This window comes from Battus philenor, unplaced genomic scaffold (assembly GCF_028537555.1).
Source record: "Battus philenor isolate CCGP_79_NKW_IND1 unplaced genomic scaffold, ilBatPhil1.0.hap1 SCAF_27, whole genome shotgun sequence".
NCBI lineage: Eukaryota > Metazoa > Arthropoda > Insecta > Lepidoptera > Papilionidae > Battus > Battus philenor.
The window spans coordinates 4,439,985-4,458,754 of record NW_027181690.1 but is presented as its reverse complement, the minus strand read 5'-3'; the positions used below and the strand labels follow the sequence as shown (position 1 = coordinate 4,458,754).

The following is an 18,770-nucleotide window of genomic DNA, read 5'->3' as shown; positions in this document are numbered from 1 at the left end:
ATATTGAAGGATGTATATAAAGATTTCGCGCTTGAGTTTATATCAATCTAATTATAGTATTAGCATAATAATAGGAGCCATCTGGACGCGAACATAATTACCGAAATTCTATTTTCTATGAAGTTATTTACGCTATACGTTCTTTGTCATTTAAATACAGGAAATCCAAATAATTGAATTTAATGGGTTTACATAAACATTTAAATTGATGATTGAATGACAATGAGGTTTACACAAATGGGAATAAATATCTGCAGATATATCGCGATATCTTTGGGATCAAAAAGATTGGAGACGAAATATTAAATTGTAGGGATATTTCTTTCGCCTAGTAGAGATTAGCTAAAAACTCATGTAATTCCATCCGCTAGAGGGTAGAGTGGGTGATCATTTAAAAATGCATGTTTTTTTTTAATGAACTACACCTAAATAAAAACTAATACAATACACTATAAATGTTCAAAATTACCAAGATTAAAAAATTATTGGATTTTATAAAATTACACGCAAAAAATGCAGAGGGGGCCATGCAAAGCAAACGGGAGTCAGCTAATGGTTTTTTTTCCCCGCTTTTGAGGGCCACTCGTAAACTTTTATCTTATTATGGGAAAGGGACTTTGATATTTTTATAAATTTTCAAAACTCTTTTATTCTCGCTCTCTTCTTCCAGTCTTCACATAATCGTTCATTCACTCTTCTACACACACAATCCAACATCATCCCATTCATTCGAAATTTCTTCTTTTCTTCTTTTCATCCTCTCCTCAATTATCACAGTTTAGGTGTATCCGTAACAAAGTATCACAGTTTATTCTTATTTTATTAAAGCTCGGCTAATATGTTTATAAGTGAATATAAATCTTACATGTGTAGTTACGATAGTGTGGATGTCTTGTTTTGTAGGTGGGCGGCGTGGTCGGCGATGGGTTGTTTCGGGTCACCGGGCGGCAAGAGCAGCGAGGGCGATGACCTCAAATCTCAGAAGCGCCGCAGCGATGCCATCACACGGCAGCTGCAAAAGGATAAGCAGGTAAACCTAATTTCATCGATAATTTTAACGATCTAGTGACCTAGACATAACTGGCTTCTGCACTTAAACTCTTGGGTTATATAGTGTTTTACAAATAATTTACTAATGCGTACACCGAAGAAGCTCTGTGGATTATGTTTTTAACCTAGGGTTTTTTTTTTTCAAAATTTGGTAGAAAAAGTTGGATAGTGATATAATCTTGTTTTGTATTTATCTGCTGTTGTATATTATAAATAGTTTATTCTCTGTTTAAGGGTCATTCATAAAATATCTTATCTGGAATTTCACTTTGCTAACATAGTAAAACCGACGTAGAGATTGGGACTGTCATTGGTTAACCGAGAGTTTGATGTTAAAAAAGGCATGAATTGTTACTTGTACGTTTAAAAAAAAGTAACCTCGTGTAAACACATCTTCATATTTTTAATTTATGTACGCTTACTACAAAAATTTGACATGTGTTGCTAAACAAAAGTGCGGTTGGAAGGGAATTATGTTCATTGGCTTATGTTATGTTATGTTTTAAAACGTGAATCAAGACTTAAAAAGCAATATCATTCCACACGAGTAACACAACTGTTGTGTCGCGCGAAAGGAAACTGCTGCGATATGGGGGCCGAGGAAGAAGTGTATGTATAGTTGCCCCTTTTGATTCACTGTGCGGCTTTCTAAGAAGCGGAACAGTTGTTTCGTTAGCACTAAAACAGGATGCTCGCAGTGTAATCCACAGTTAACGACTAAATAAAGTCGGTCGATTTTGTTTAGTCGTTGGCTTTTCGTAGGGGTCCTGAGCAGCGCTGCGCGATCTTTTTTGCAGTCCAGCCATTTTACTCTCATTGAAGCATTCAAGACGCTTCTTAACGGAGATACGTAGCTTATCCTCCGGTTGGTATTGTTAGTATGATACTCCCGGTATACCTGCCCGCATTGGGCTGTTAATATGGAGTAGGTGTGCTAGCAATGGTATATTGCAGCTGTACCGCGCCACGCACCGGCTGCTGCTGCTGGGCGCCGGCGAGTCGGGCAAATCCACCATCGTGAAGCAGATGCGGATCCTGCACGTGAACGGCTTCTCCGACAAGGAGCGCCGCGAGAAGATCGAGGACATCAAGAAAAACATACGCGATGCTATCCTCGTGAGTTCAACATTCTTATAGTACTCGTCATTTGATTTGGAACATTAGAAAAATAAGACTTAAGGATTTTTTAATCGCGCGGTGCTCCTGCACCTCGGCATCCATGAAAAGATAAATATTTCTGAATAATGATATCTACGACGTGCCAAATTAAATGCCATGTGCTATGCTTCTTATAACCCTCGCTATTTGTTGTTAGACAGTCTGCTATATTGTTCTCATTACGTTTACACACTTCAACTAAAGATTCGAGTCTGAAATCTGCGAGTTAAAATTATATTGCTTTAATTGCGCAATTTTTTTCGAATAAAACATGTCAGCGATATAGTTACTTAGTTGACTATATTTAAAAAGTCAATTGAGGCACTATATATCTTTTAGAAATATTAAGTTTAAGAGTCAAAGCAGTTTAGTGAAATTTCCTGTCTTGATTTTCAAACAATAAATTTTAAGTACCATATGTTTTTCTGTTCGTAACTTTCTCGAAACGGGAGGCATTCCTGAGAGCGCAGTATTGTTTAAGTGGCCAGCATCGAGTATATTATTGGCCTACTCCCATGTAAAAATAGACGTGGGTCGATACAATATTATATCGGTAAAATTAATTTATAATGTTAGAGACATTACGTGTTATAGAAATTTTATATATAGACATACGTTTATTTATATTTTTCTACACAAATATATATGTTTTTTCTATATGTTCACACGTTAACTACCTGTACTTTATACCTCTACTGTTTCCATACTATGGTTTTCTAGAGTAAATTGTCTCGTGTGACAAGACCCCCCATTATACTTTATTCTTTACTATTACGTTACTATGACAAAATTTTGCATGCACAATAGTATAAAAACAGGATTTTTTTGTTAAAAATATTAGTAATAATAATTTCACTTAGAGCAAACATGTAACACCAAAATTAAATTAATTTATTAAAATAACATCTTCAATGTCATTTACATTATTTGCTGTAAATATTATACATAGTACGTAACAATAGATTTTATTAAACTAAGTGGACGAATATCATTTTAAGTATCTTTGCCTTTTATTTTCTGTTTATTAAAAAAGAATGTAAATTTCATTTCAGACGATCACGGGCGCAATGAGCACGCTCACGCCTCCCATACCACTCGAGAAACCCGAGAACAAAGTGCGCGTCGACTACATTCAGGTAAGCTGTCTCTTATCTGTTTCAAATAGCTTAATCAATTTGAAGGCTTAGCGAAGACAATCCTAACACGCCCATATTGGTTGTGATTAGCGTCAAATATTATAGTCATAGACCTCTTGGCCTTGATGTCGTTGGTTTATCTAATAGGGCCTTACCGACGCTGCATCGAGTACTGGTCGCCACTCTACAACCGTTTAGCCTCCGAGGCTGTTAGCTGACCGAGCGATATGCTCTGTTCAGAGTCACTTCAGACGAGCAATGCTTCGAGCTACGTCGGTGATCTTGGTTTATCCGCGGACCTCCTTTTTGTGATTCAATCTCGCAGCGAAGCTGTACTAGCCGACGGATTCAAGCTAATTAATGTCATATGAATGAATTAAGATTTTACTGGAAAGACTGCATGAGATATCGCAGCTGTTCAGGGCATGTATAAGTTGAGGAGAATATTGCGGGCTTGTGGCATATGCATGTGTACAAAATGCAATCTGAATCAAATAGTGATAATCATATAATATGAGGGTAGTTACAGTCCCCATTAGAAGGACGGACAACATAGTCATGGTTGCGAGAAGTCGTTAGATGCGGGAATCTTCGGCTGATGCACCCTGCTTTGCGGTGGGCGTCCATCGGCTGACATGATGGTGATGATGATGATGATATAGTTTATGAAATGTGATATTTAATTTATAATATTTTTACATAAAAGTGGAATTTTTTATTCAATGTAACAACGGAAGTATTCTATATCGACGCGCTATAGATATAGTGCTACCGAAGCCGCTGTACCTCGCCTTAGGTATAGTTGTAAAGCTCAATACGATGGTTTCTGTAGCACTATAGCTTATATGATGTAATGTTACACAAGCTGTTTCAAAATTGAGTGTAGCTTTCATTGAAACTATCAAATATATAAGTTCATGTCATTGGTTCCACAATTGTATTAGGTATGCCATTCAAGCCGAAACTTAAGTTATAACAATAGTACCCTCAAGGCCTTGGACCGGAGAGAGCAAGAATATTATAGTAATTATTAATTAACTTCACCATTCCAAAATGCAGACTGCAAGAGGGAGACTATTTCTGTTTCTTATTTAAACGTACGGCGTACTACCTGGCTCGTATTTTAAGTTTTCAAAATAAATCTTAAATATAAATTTGATTTACAAATAGTTCATTACTGGACATTATCTCACGCGTAGATGTCCAATAGGAATAGTAGGAAGCGGCCTCAGTCTAACGTCTTCCAACGACTTTAACAGTGACGTCTGTCCATCTTGTGGATGGACATCCTTCGCTGCGTTTACCAAACCGCTATCTCTACACCAGAACCTTAAGGATCTAGCGATCATTAGTTTTATGAAAATAATATTATAATCATCATATCAGGCGATAGACGTCTTCTGCAAAATAGGCCTCCCTCAAAGACCGCCACGATGACCGCTCTTCCGATCCAACGACTTCCCGCGACCCCAAATATGTCGTCGATCCATGTATGTCTACCCACGCTGCGTGTACTGGCTCATGGTCGTCACTCGATAACCTTTCGGCCCCAACGACCATCATCTTTATGAGGGATGTACCCCGCCAATTGCCGCTTTACATAAGCAATACTTCTAGATACGTCGGTGATCTCCATTGTTCTCTGAGGCCATTGCTCAATAAGGCCACCGAAAGCAACCACGTATCGGATCCGTAAGTCATCACCGGCAACACACACTGGAAAAAGGCCTTCGTCTTCAGGCATTGTGGTATTTGAATATGAAAAAATAGTATAAGACATATATACAAAGAAATAAAAGATATATTTCACTGAGCCACAAGATATATTCAGAGTAATGGTAAGGTTATAGTATTACAATAGCACTTTAATGGCAAGCAATTTGAAATAATTTTTAGGATGTAGCGTCGCAGCCGGATTTCGACTATCCGATGGAGTTCTATGAGCACACGGAGCAGCTGTGGAAGGACCTCGGCGTGCAGCGCACCTACGAGCGCAGCAACGAGTACCAGCTCATCGACTGCGCCAAATAGTAAGTGGCTTTGCTTCAGACTCCTCTACTGGATGCCGGTTATTAGGTTATAGAAATAACGTACTAGGGGGTACCTGTTGTGGGAAGGTCTCATTTTTAAGACGCTCGATGGAGCGGTATACAGCTAGGCCAATGGTTTCAAAGTGTTCCAGACTACGAGAGATTCATAGGGGTCAACTTTGGCTTGATAGAAAAAGGGTCTTCACAACAATCTCACTAGAATAAATAAATTTATGTGCTTTCAATAGTGAAAAAGTAAAATATTGAAGCTCAGCGACTTGTAAATATTTGCATATTCAATATTCAGTACAATAAGAATCAGCAATATTTCGAAAGTTCTTTGAGAAAAAAGTGTGGGAACCTCGTGAGCTAGACAGATACATACCACTGCGATAATTATGCTAAGTATAATACTAATGTCTTGCACATTGTGTGTGTGTGTACTGTGATCTGATTTCAATACCTATTGCTTATACTGAACTAAAAATACATACCATGTTGTTGCAAAGCGACAAGAGAAGACATTGTACTACTAAGGATTTTATTTGAACGTACAGGGGTTTTTTTAATAAATATGTATAAAGCATTAGACTTTTAACTTTTATTATTCTAAAGAATTAAAGTTCTCTACAAATTATATATACTTAAAGCTGAATAATAAAAGGTATGGTTGTTGTTTCCAATAACATATACAACAAAATACCATCATTTTGTTGTAATCCTTTTTAAACTATATTAGCCTTTTGCACTCGAGAGGTGAGTCTCACTCACCACTTCGTACGCTGCGGTAACTTGATGCGCGGCGATAGTTGTTTACGTTTAGTTCAGAGTTCCCCAAAGTTTTTTGTGTCGTAGACCCCTTGCCATGTTTTTTTTTATTGGGTAGACCCCTTACTTACCTGATATTGATTTCCTGTAAATTTATTTGTTTGTCCCACATTCGTATTTATAGAGTGACGAATTGAACAAGTCAGTGCAAGGTAGCGACCACAAAGCAAATACCAACATCCTACAACTTACACAATTTTATAAACATGTATAATAATTTTTTTACTTCATTGGTACTTTTATAAATAATGTAAATGTTTTGATATTATAAGATAGTACGATGTAAGTAAATAGGTACTATCAGTGTATGTGTTGATCCACTATCATGGACCCCCATTTTCATTTTATGGACCCCCAATTTTTTTCCCTTACGTAGATCCCTGGCAGGTTGTCATAGACCCCTAGGGGTCGATATAGACCACTTTGGGAATCACTGGTTTAGTTCTTTCGACGCGCGTTCCTAGCTCTCTTTGTATAATCTTATGAAGTGTAAAATGATATCTCTTCAAATGGAGATAAAACTTTCTTATCTGAAATTAGTACGCAGTCACGAACCGGGTACATTTTTGGTCTCAGTTCGAACCTGACAGCCGTGGCAAAGAGTCTAGAAAAGTTAAAGTTTTTGATCCTCATTACCATGATTCGTGATAACGAAGTACACCTGGCAAAAAACATCAAACCAACGTACTATTGTGATACTTGTTCCGATAAGCCGGGCATGCATCTTGGCAATTGTTACATAAAATATCACACAAAACAGAATTACAAAGAATAATGATAAACAAATTATCCTTGTAAACATGTAAAGAGACATTAAGTGTTAAAATATAAAAGTTTTGTATGTTACTTTGCGTGTGTAATAATTTTATGTTAGCGGTTGTAAAGTCACGAAAAGCGCTAAAAAAAGTCTCTAGTTGCTGGTAGGCCCGCGCGGAAACGGCCTCAAGTGCAAAGGGTTAGTATGAAAGAAGTATTTTTTAATTTTACACAGGGGATAAGTTTTAGGATTAACTACGGTTATATTACAAAAATTAACTAAATAAGGATTGATTCTATTTATATAAATGACTCAATATTTATGTTCATTGTTAAGCGATACGCATGCAAACTTCTCTTTTAATTTGAGCTACCGAAACCGCTGTACCTCGCTTTAGATCTGTGCGTGGGGCGAGACGTGGGGTGTAGCAGCCGCTCGTCGAATTTCCTACCTCATCTCATTTTCCTAGGGTTAAACTGGTTTTGGAAGCACTAATAAATTCAGGAACTGCAGTAGCCAGCACAAAATTATGTTTTTTTTGCAGCTTCCTGGACCAGGTGCACATAATCAAGCAGCCCGACTATACACCAACGGAGCAGGACATCTTGCGGTGCCGAGTGCTCACCTCCGGTATCTTCGAGACGCAGTTCGTCGTTGACAAAGTCAACTTCCAGTTAGTGACAGTTTATTTAATCTTTAGCATAGACTTTAACCACAAAGAACAAATGGAGGACCTTATAAAATCATGGTCGAGTACCATACACTATTAATAGGCAAACAGACATCTTATGGTTTTCTTCTACAAGAATTATTTAAACAAATATTTTACTTAATGTTTTTCCCACTAAACTCAGATGGCTTAACAAAGTTTGTTACAGACAAAATAGTTAAAGATTGCTTAAAAAGTATGATTCATTGTCTAAATTTCAATTTCAATTCCGTGAAAAAGTCTACTAGGAACAAATTTATTTTTAGGGTACAAAAACTAAGTTCTTTTCCGTAATATTTTAAGTCTTAGCTGCCCACAAATGTTTACTAAAGTTGTTTAATTTAAATTTTGATTTTAAAAACTCGATTTTAATATGGTTTTATGATTTTATACAATTTTCCAATTTTTTTGAACTATGCAGGGAGATTGTTCTTAGGTTTAAAAACTTTAAAGGGGATTACAAACATGTTTGTCAGCAATATGCTTTAAAGCTTTCATAACTATGTCTAATCATATAAAAACTGGTCACATGAACTATTTTTCATTTAATGAACAAGCAGCGCCTGTTCAATACATAAAAATTAATATTTGTAAAACAAATAAATATAAATACCCAAGTGAAGTAAATAAATCTGATAATTATTGTAATTTACTTAAATAAGTAATATATACAAAAAAAATGTGGTAAAATTAAATTTGAACTGGCAACATTCAATTTAATTAGTTTGCTAGCAACATTTCTTCAGCTTCTTGATAGGTTTAACCCGATGTAAATTTTCGTTACTAATTGAATTAATGAGTTATGTTGTAACTGGTTTTACAAATAAAACCAGTTGACCTGTATGTCAGAAACCTTAATTTGTACTTCCATGTTTTTCATTGGAAGTGTGTAATTAGCAAACTAATTTCATTTTATATTTCGTTTAATCTAAACTTTCCAAATTAAAATTAGGCTTGTTTTGTATTCTTGTCTGGTCTCAGCGGTTTCTGAAAGCACTGTTTTCATTTTACGTCGAGCGTTGTTGTAAGTTTTACTCAAATATTTAATAAATAACTGTTTAAATGAAATGTGTTTGATTGCAGTATGTTCGACGTGGGTGGTCAGAGGGACGAGCGGCGCAAGTGGATTCAGTGTTTCAACGACGTGACGGCCATCATCTTCGTGACGGCGTGCTCCTCATACAACATGGTCTTGCGCGAGGACCCCACGCAGAACCGCCTCCGGGAGTCCCTCGACCTCTTTAAAAGCATATGGAACAATAGGTCAGTTCACAGTTCTTACATTACAAACTAACCAATAGACCAACACTTGCATAAATTACTTTTACTTTTAATTATTTCAAACATAAAAGACCATGCAATTTCCAGATGGTAATGTTTTGCATGGTGAGAAGATAGCAGTTTTATACCTATGATCAAAATAAATAAAAGCATTGCTGGAGTTTCTTTAGTCACTACTTCTGCAACAGACTAAGTTGAGGAGTTCGTCTGGTTTCGGTATATTATGTCCATAATATCCGCTTATTATCGACGAGTGAATGTCCAAACCTAGGTCCCCTTACATCTAGTAGCTCCATGGAGAGTCCGTCGAAGTGATTTGAAAGCTCGGAGCCCTGCCAGTCCGGACAAATATGGCACGTTTTAAAAAGCTTAAAACCTAAAAACACTCATAACATAACATTACAACTATGTAACATAATTATGAATATAAAAAAAATTATGCAAAAAATACAGTGAGGCATCACTGAAGATTTTGTTATTAATGTAGGAAACACAGAAATTTACAATGAATCATATATATATATTTTAAACATATGTTTACAAGTATTATAAATTTTAGTACAATACTGTCGCCACTTAATAAACTTATATAAAAATTGGTGTATTTTATGAAAAGTATAAAAATAATTATCAAAAGAAGCAAATGAATACTTGTTGTAACAGCTCTTAATAGATACCAGACTGTTTGTATTTCGTGGGACAGAGATAACGCTCTACGAAGCCGAAATTAGCTGATTGTCTCTTTCTAAATGTCGATGTGCAATATTTATCGCCGGGTACTGTACATATATAAACTTAATTACATCAATGATTAGGAACATATGGTTTATAAATTTGACATGAAAAAGTCTTAAATAAGTTTTGTTATTGAAATAAACAATTGTTATTACCAGATGGCTGCGCACGATATCGGTGATCCTGTTCCTGAACAAGCAGGACCTGTTGGCGGAGAAGGTGCTCGCCGGCAAGTCCCGACTTGAGGACTACTTCGCGGAGTTCGCGCGCTACCAGACGCCGCCCGACGCTGCGCCCGATGCTCGGGATCACCCCGAGGTCGCGCGCGCCAAGTACTTCATACGCGACGAGTTCCTCGTGAGTCCTGGCTTCCTAGTACTTACGAAAAAGTCCTTGCCACTTGTACACGAAAATAGAGCATGCAGCTGATATAATAACAATTATATATTTTGAATACACATACAAAAATAAAAACGCGTTAAAAATTTAAGAAAGGGTCATATGTACAAAGTCATAGTTAAAACTGCTTTTTTATGTCAGATCATTATCATAATTACTATTTTTTCTTCTTGATAGCTTTTTAACAATATCCTACGGTAGAGAACTGCGACTTGCGACCGTAGTTCGAGGAATCTATTCCCAAGATACAATTTTATATAATTCAAATTTTCTGCATTAATTATATAGGATTGCACTTGCTCACAAACAAGTTTTCAAAGAATGGCATCTGGCATCCACGTCCTTTGCGTATACCACACTGTGATCGCACACCTGCCTGCCAAGCATAGCTATTATGGCTTATTCCCCATAGTTATCATTGGGGAAGGCCTATGCAGTAGACGTCTATTGGCCAAATATGACGACCATCATTTTTTTTTACCAATTTTATTTCCTTTAAAATTTGTACAATTAATTTATAAATACCTTTATCGTCTAAGATAAAGTAATGTGTCTTTTGGCAGAACCCGTGCTTAAAATGCTTATTGAATTTAAAGAGAAATAAATTTATTGAAATAAGTTCAAGTGAGAATAACGCTTTTGAACTAGTTTGCTTAGTACAAGAAATGTCTGTTGAATGAGGAGAGGTTATATGTTTCAGCAGTTCCCAATTATTTCGTAATTTATTAAGTTATTATACACGTGAGACGTTTTTTTATGCGAATTATATTCACCGTAAAAAATATTTGGACATAAAAACAACCAACTACCACACAGTAACAGATTTTTTTGATATTTTTCTAATAGACTTTGCTATGCACTTTCGAAAAGACAAGACAACATCGTACATTTAAATATATGTTTGTACATATGCTACTGCCAGCTACGGAATGTTTATTCTATTGAGAAAAACCTGGCATGAAACTCGATACTCTTTTAAGGATTATTTTACATTTTTTTCTCTGTTATATACATTATCTATTTGTCACATGAAAATCAGGGAATTATACTAATCCAAGGTATTAACACAATAATAGGGTTTATTAATCAATTTTTCCTTCACATATTCTGTGATTTTTGTGGATATATTTAAAACTGATTTCGGTTTTGTAGGTATATAGCTATAAAAACGCATATGTTGTCGTATAAAAGGATGAATTATAATTAATTCCGTTTCTTTCTAAATGATTAATTAGGTGATCTGCAAGCTAAGAATTGCTAGCCTAAAGTGGCAACAATGGGTGAGGCACATAGCTCGTTTAACTGACGGCCGAAAGGTTCTTGAGTTTCCACGAAGTCCCCACTAGGTGGACTGGCGATAAAGGTCGTCGTGGCGATATTTGGGGAGGGTTGATGACTCGCAGTAGGCGTCTATTGGATGACATGTTGATGATGTCGAGATGATGATAATAAATAATTGAGATTGTTGTTCGCAGCGCATCAGCACGGCGAGCGGCGAAGGCAAGCACTACTGCTACCCGCACTTCACGTGCGCTGTGGACACTGAGAACATCAAGCGCGTGTTCAACGACTGCCGCGACATCATACAGCGTATGCACCTGCGCCAGTACGAGCTGCTCTAACCAGCGCACCAAGCCGCATCAGGTACCCCAACACACGTGTTATGAACCAGTCTAATAAGCTTACATGCTTTCACAAACTTTTTTCCCTCCAGGCTGACATTTAGAATACATTAGCACCTTTTATTATATTTAAAGTTCCTCTCAATCAATCATCTTAAAATCACTTCACAGTTTATCACCAAATGTCACTGCTACAGCAGTCCATCAAAAATCTAAGGATCTCTTTAACCTTTATATAATTTTCAGTGTTTTGTTATGTGTACTTCATTTTCATTTTCATTCATTCATTAAATCCTTTTTTAAAAACTAGTTTTAATATAGTCAAGTAATAGTTTGCACTAACACATATATGATAATGCTAATTACATTTTACTATATTCATTTACTACTTTAAAGAGATAAAAATCACCTGTTTTATTGCCTTCTTGATTCTCGTAAATTTATGGGATACTCTGTATATATGAAGTATGTTGAAAGAGTATCTAGCGAATTATGACTTTCGGCATGTGACATATTTTTTTAATTTGGGTTTTTAAAAGCAGAAGCGTAAAGGAAAAGATGATGGTCTCGTATTTTGACTTGCTAAGCTATTACGCAACAATTTTTCTCATAAACAAGAAAACAGTAACAGCAGGTTAATATATAAGCATCTGCTTTGAAAGTCGCTTCAGAACAACATACATTAACCCGAGTCTTCATTAGAACAATATGTAACTGTTGGCTAAAAGAATAGCTAAGTATTTGATATGACAAGCGTGGAATTGTTGGCTCCTTACTGTTTCTTGTATTGAGAGATTTTCATTTATTCCCAAAAATTAAATATTAAAACTTGGAATATGTTCTTAAGGTACGTAAGTATGGCAGGCAGAATTGGCAGTATTCATAAACGTTTTAAAAAAAAAACAAAGAGTAGATCCATTGGTCTTCTGATTTTATAGGATGCAATGATGTATAGATTATGCAATAATAATTTGCAAAACCAGAAAATAACTTGACTCTGTTGTGGGAAGTCAGTATGCAGACAGCGCGAGACCGGTCATTTGTGGTGATCATAATTCCATCCCTCCTTCCAAGACATAGGTCTTGCAGAGGGATCCATCCAAAGATCAAAAATCAAATCCCCTTCCAAGACATAGGTCTTGCAGTAGGCATCTATCGGCTTATATGATGATGATTTATAAGCTGATACTTAGTTAACTCAGGACTTTCAAACACTGAAAGGAACAAAGTAGATAATCATTAACAAATAAACTATTTTAAAATTTCGTATTAAAGATTATGTAGGTGATTAACTTGTAGGGGATTTGTAGCTAATGTTAATGTTTGTCACATAAAGACATACACCAATGCCTCACTATGCGTCGTGGATATGGTCCAAAAAAAAACACGACGCGAAGTGAATTAAGACTTTTTATAGCAAACCATGTAAAAATCGAGATTCCAGGGTTACGAAAATTTAATTAATTTATGAAAAACTAAATTAAAATTAATTTCTGTCTGATGAGTCCATAATGGCAGTTGTCATAAGTCTACTTTATTTCACAAAAACTGGTCCAATGGTTGCTGAAGATCTTTTTATTTTCAACATAAAATAAATTTTTGCAATTGATATTGGTACTTACCACCAGGGATGGGATTCTTTAAAACTCCCTCTGCTGTTAAGAACTTTTTTTAAAATCTCCATAAACACATCGTTTTGGAAATTTGTTTGGAGGTTAAATTTTGTTCTTTGAAGATTTCTATAGAACGGTCACTGTTATCTTCATTAACAAATTGCAATTCCAGTTGCAATAGAAGTTGCCTTTAGAGAATTCTTAATGAAAATGGTAAATGAACACAACCACGAAAATCTTACGACGCACAGTGAAAATTAGTACTAATTAAGCAGCTATGTAACTTCGAAAAAACGCTAAATGAAACGACGCAAAGCGAAGTATTGGTGTGTAGACAATGAGCAAAAATTATAAAATTGACGTTAAAAGAGTAACTATCGACTTTCTTGATTCTTCTGGAAAGAATCAAGGTTCTAAACCTGGAAGGAGTCTACTTACAAATACATATTATGTTAGGTGAATGTCGAAAGTGCATAGAAAGAAAAAATCTTTTTTTATTTAAAAAAAAAGGTTGCAATGTGTGTAGTTGTAATAATTAAAAATAATTTTCAGATAAATTGAGGAGAAGAGCATAACTCGCGCTGCCCGCAGCCCTCCACCGAATGACACCAATGTACGAACACGGCACAGCAATATTTACACTCGGATTATATTATAATTGTATACACAGCATGTTTACGTACGACGGTGCGTGTGGACGCTATCACAGTGTCACTGTGATTTCCTTCTCGTGTCGTTCGAATGGTGTTTCCGAACGGTCATTGGAACCTTGGATTTTACTTCTCTTACTTTCTTTTTGGATAATGTGTGATATTAACTGTATTAGAATCGTCTCTTTTAGACCCAACAACACTGTTTAATACTGTCTAATAACCATAGATATTTGTAAAACTTTGACTAAATGATTAATTAATTTTATGGGACGTTCATGAAATATGTCACGTGGAATGTCACACTGAACCCCCCCTCCCTTTTCCCTGGAAATAAATAATACGTCACAAAAGTTAGATTCCCTGAATAATGGATGATGAAATCTAAATGAATTAATAAACAACCACACTCGCCCCCCACTTCAGAGAAAACATATTTTATGAACGGCCGCCATAATGAATGTAAAATTATTTAAATTTGGAATTGTTACTATATTTTCTTTCGTACTTAGTGCGTGGTAGATATTGATTTAATACAGAGATGGTTTTACTGTGCTAAAATCTCGAAATGGATATCTTTTTGAATATGTATTTAAGTTGCACCGGGTTTCAATTGAGAATGGCAAGCCGTAGTCGGTGCACCATTTTTTATATTAAGGATCATTTGTGTACAGTTGTTTATTGAGAGCTATCTTTAGTATTCTTTAATTATCTTAGAGCAGAGCACAATTTAGCTTCATACTAATGAATTTTATCATTTACTTCGATAATTTCTATATAAATATCACATATCGTCGTCTACGCTCAAAAAAAATAGTTAAAATTAAGTATTTCTTTTATCTATATTTATATTAGAAGTACACAGTTTTTTGGGGGGCTTTATTTCATTTACAATATTTTTGCAATAATATTGTTATTTGTATATTTTTGATTGCAGATATATTTTTTATATATCATATGGATATTATTTCTCGTGAATGCAATGCGTCGTGATTACTAAGATTCCTATTGTTTTACTTTCTTCGTTCTAATTATTAGCGTTTAAGTTACTTTTTAGTGTTGATTGTATGGTCTTCCAATACTGTTATTTTTTTTGTAACATTAACAAATGAGTTAGCAGCTAACCTGTCGTGGACTAAACGATGTAACAATTTCACGAGCTTCGCTATATTTTATACTAAGTTATTTAAATGTTATTTAATGGAGCTTCTAGCTTAATGGTAAGGTCCAAAGATAAAGTTAGCCGTGTGTGTGTCTGTAGCGGACGTCACATTTAGCAGTATTTGATTTAAAGGAATATATTTTTCATTATTTTTATTCGGTTTATAGTTTATATTATTCATTTTATTAGGTGTAAGTACAACGTCACTAACAGTCGAAGCTAACTTAATATTAGAAACATATTTGTAAGAACGGTCCGTGTACTTACAAACCAAGAGATCTATATTTACATGTTTCGGAATCTTATGCAATGTTATTAGTTAGTTGGCTATAAATTTATGAATTTTGTTACGCACGCTATTATAGTTTTTTTTCAGGTCTACTACAATTATTGTTAATTTACTTATTGATTATTCTTCATATAGATTTTTAGATAATATATATTATTCGCATGTGCGTTTATAATTGTTTAAATAACGTTTTTTGATCTATTTAGAACCTAACCAAAAATGTCATGAAACTCATTCAACCGTGGAAGACTTTTGTTTTTCATGCTTGAATGTTTACTTGTAGAGTTGTTTAGATATTTTTTGTTATATAACCGTGTATGGTCCTTAATATAATAATGTAAGAATATATTAGCATTTTGTGCCATAATGAAGTGTTGCCGCCGGAAACACCATACTTGTAATGTTACCATATAAAAAAAAATTACTCTGTGACTGGCAAGCAAATAATCTCCAGCGAATTGTGAAACGCAATCGCCATTTCGATTTCATTAACTTAAACACTTATTGGTTATTTTTAAATATATATAGTTATTGAAATTGTATTTTTTTTCTTCTTCTTATGTTAAGTTTAAATTTGAATGTAAGTAGGCGAATCGTATTGTTCGTGTGAAACGAAATGTATCATTTTCAATTTGGTGCCCAGTGGAGGTCGCCCATTTTACACTTTATTGTGTGTATTTTGTCTCGATTTTACTTCGGAATATTTTGTTATATTAGACATAAAAGAGATTTATTTCTATCGTAAGCCAAAAACATGCTTTGAAGGTTATCTCCCGTAAAGGTGAAATAAAAGATGCCAAAGCAGAAATTATTTATATTTTTACAGATATTGCTATCTATTATAAATACTATTTTTTATTATCTGTGCGTCAAATGACATTTGAGTTTGTTTTATTTTAATAAAGAAGGCGGTCCTTTTTAGGTAATTTAGTGAAATTTACTTCTAGTTTAGTTGTTAGTCTGTTCGCTTGCACCGAAAGGCAGCTGTCTCCGCTTGTAGCGCGGCATGGGGCGACCTCCGCGGTCGGCCCACCATAGAGTTTACTGTGTAATTATACATTAACATGGCGTCTTCAATACTTATTGTACATGTAACTTAAAAAGTAAAAAAAAACTATCTGGTAGCTATTTAAGTAAGTCTTAGCGTATCGCGATAACTAAGTGGAAAGCAAAAGCAACAAACAATATACATATTGATAACGTAGGCTGGTGAAATCGTGAAGTTTTTCTTCTACCCGCAGTTTTGTCGTCCGGTCGATGTTTTGCTGCGTGTAACGGGTGGACGCGAAATTTCTAACATTCATTCAATGGTCTATGACGCGAGTTAATTCCACTGTATAAAATAACTTTGTCTATAGTCATAGGTTCCCAAAGTTTATGAACTACCCTACTCTTAATAAATTAGTAACACCTTTTACTACAAATGGCTGATTTTTTTGCATATTCTCTACTAACAGTCCAAACCGGATTAATTTTATACTTAATGCTTTTTTTAAATGTTTATTGAAGCCATAATAATAACATGAACAGTTTAATTTTTTTTATACTACCTCTGCCGCGAAAAGCTTCAGGCGCAATAGGAGGCGGTTTGGTGTGGTTAGAATAATATTCTTCTAATTTAACTGTTTTCCTTTTTCAATTTGGTGAAATTTCAAATGTAACATCTCTTGGTGAGTTTAGTTAGCAAATAGGGTTAGGCTAAAAGCTTGTTGGCCTCCCGGTCAAGTAACATAGATAATATAACGAACAGACCAGAGGCTCTGTGGATCTCGGATTTAGTGTAAAGAGGTTTCAAACCTTTTGATATTTGTCACACATTCGTTTTTTGCGTGTCGGTAAATGGAAACAGTTTCGATGGCCATCATCGGCTAGGGCTTTCTAACTTTTTTTGCGGCGTAGTTATTTTTAAAACGGTTTAAATAAATAAAGAAAAACAGTGTAAATGTTTCTAAGATATTACTATAGAATCTAATTATTGCCGCGGGAATCGATTTGGGAACCTGTGAACATAGAGAGCGAACGCCCGTGTCCGCCCGAATGTGCGAATGTACACGCAGCCTTATTGGAAGCTGGCGGGGACGCCGGCCGCGTGCCACGAATCTCATCCTGAGGCTCGCGCGCCGTTGCCTCTTCGTATTATTTGTTTTGGGAGTATTTATTCGTCGTCTGGTCACGCGGGCGACCGCGACGCGCCCGGCCCGCGTACAATTTAAGCAATCGCAATAACAAGTGAGTCATGTAATATGTATAAAGTAGTCTATAGCATATTTTCTATGTTTTTCGATATTTAGATAAAATACTGCCAGTGTCAATGTGGAATAATGAATTCTAATGTAACGTAGCTGTCTCCCGGCGGGAGCTTCGAGTCCGACGGTTTTTATTTCCTCCGCGTCGAGATCTCTTCGGGTAGCGTAGTGTATTAGTTGTTTTGCGTGATCAGAGCCCCAACGCCAGCAAATAGTATTGAACAATCGATTCCTCCGTTTTTGAATATATCTTCATAGTGGATAAGTGAATGTACTTGCGCACAACACGTATGTGGGGCGGGTGGGTGTCGAGCGGCTCCGGCTCGCGTCTCGCAGAGTGCAGCGGAACTGCAAATATTTTTTGGTGACGTTTTATCCGCGAGCGACGCCGGCGCAGAGACGCGGCCGCGAGCTCGCCGGCGGGTCGCTGTTCGGTTCGCTGGGCGAGTTCCTCCGCCTTGTATTCGTCACAGACTGCGGATTGCGATGTATTTACTCTTAATACCAACCTTTAAATATATACTGAAAATCTATATTTTTAACAAATTTAATTTTAAAAGTATACCTAATTAATAAAATTCCTAAAGATTAAAAAAACATAATTTTTTAATATTTACGTGTATAGTAGTACCTACTGCGACGATTCTCGAAGTACCAGGCGCTTATAATTTTATTGTTTCCACAGACTCGTGCAGAGAGAATATTGTTTACTGTCCATCAAATTAATAATTATCTATCACTGATGTGTACACATATATCAGTATGTTTCAGGCATTTTGAATCCGACTTAATGTATGTAAAAATAAATGTTGTTTTAAAATTGTGATGTTTCATTGCAGCACTGTCTCCTTCTCACTTCGTACAGAAGGATATGCTCAATTGTTCTAGTTACACTAAGCATGAGAGATGTCACTTGATGCCGAGGAGTAAGAGCAATGCGTAGAAGAAATTACTAATTACAGATTATTTGGAACGTACTATAAAACAGTTACTAATCAAAGTGGGTGTTAACCTAATGTAATGTAAATATTTATATTTAAAATCCTATGCAGCATTGTGTTAAAACTTAAACTAGAGAACTAGTACATTTCATAAACCTAATAAT

General features: G+C 35.6%; 1 protein-coding gene across 2 annotated transcripts in view; it reads left to right on the top strand.

The window, feature by feature from the left end:
* Galphas (G protein alpha s subunit) overlaps positions 1-18,451 on the top strand; it is a 56,660-nt gene extending 38,209 nt beyond the window's left edge. For both annotated transcript variants that reach the window (XM_068768802.1, XM_068768800.1), the window contains exons 3-11: positions 904-1,030; positions 2,005-2,166; positions 3,261-3,344; positions 5,241-5,374; positions 7,504-7,632; positions 8,752-8,931; positions 9,843-10,041; positions 11,559-11,727; positions 13,871-18,451. In XM_068768802.1, coding sequence (XP_068624903.1) covers positions 923-1,030; positions 2,005-2,166; positions 3,261-3,344; positions 5,241-5,374; positions 7,504-7,632; positions 8,752-8,931; positions 9,843-10,041; positions 11,559-11,705 — 1,143 coding nt within the window. In that variant the 5' untranslated portion in view covers positions 904-922 and the 3' untranslated portion in view covers positions 11,706-11,727; positions 13,871-18,451. The remainder of the gene's footprint in view (positions 1-903; positions 1,031-2,004; positions 2,167-3,260; positions 3,345-5,240; positions 5,375-7,503; positions 7,633-8,751; positions 8,932-9,842; positions 10,042-11,558; positions 11,728-13,870) is intronic.
* The last annotated feature ends 319 nt before the right edge of the window (positions 18,452-18,770 follow it).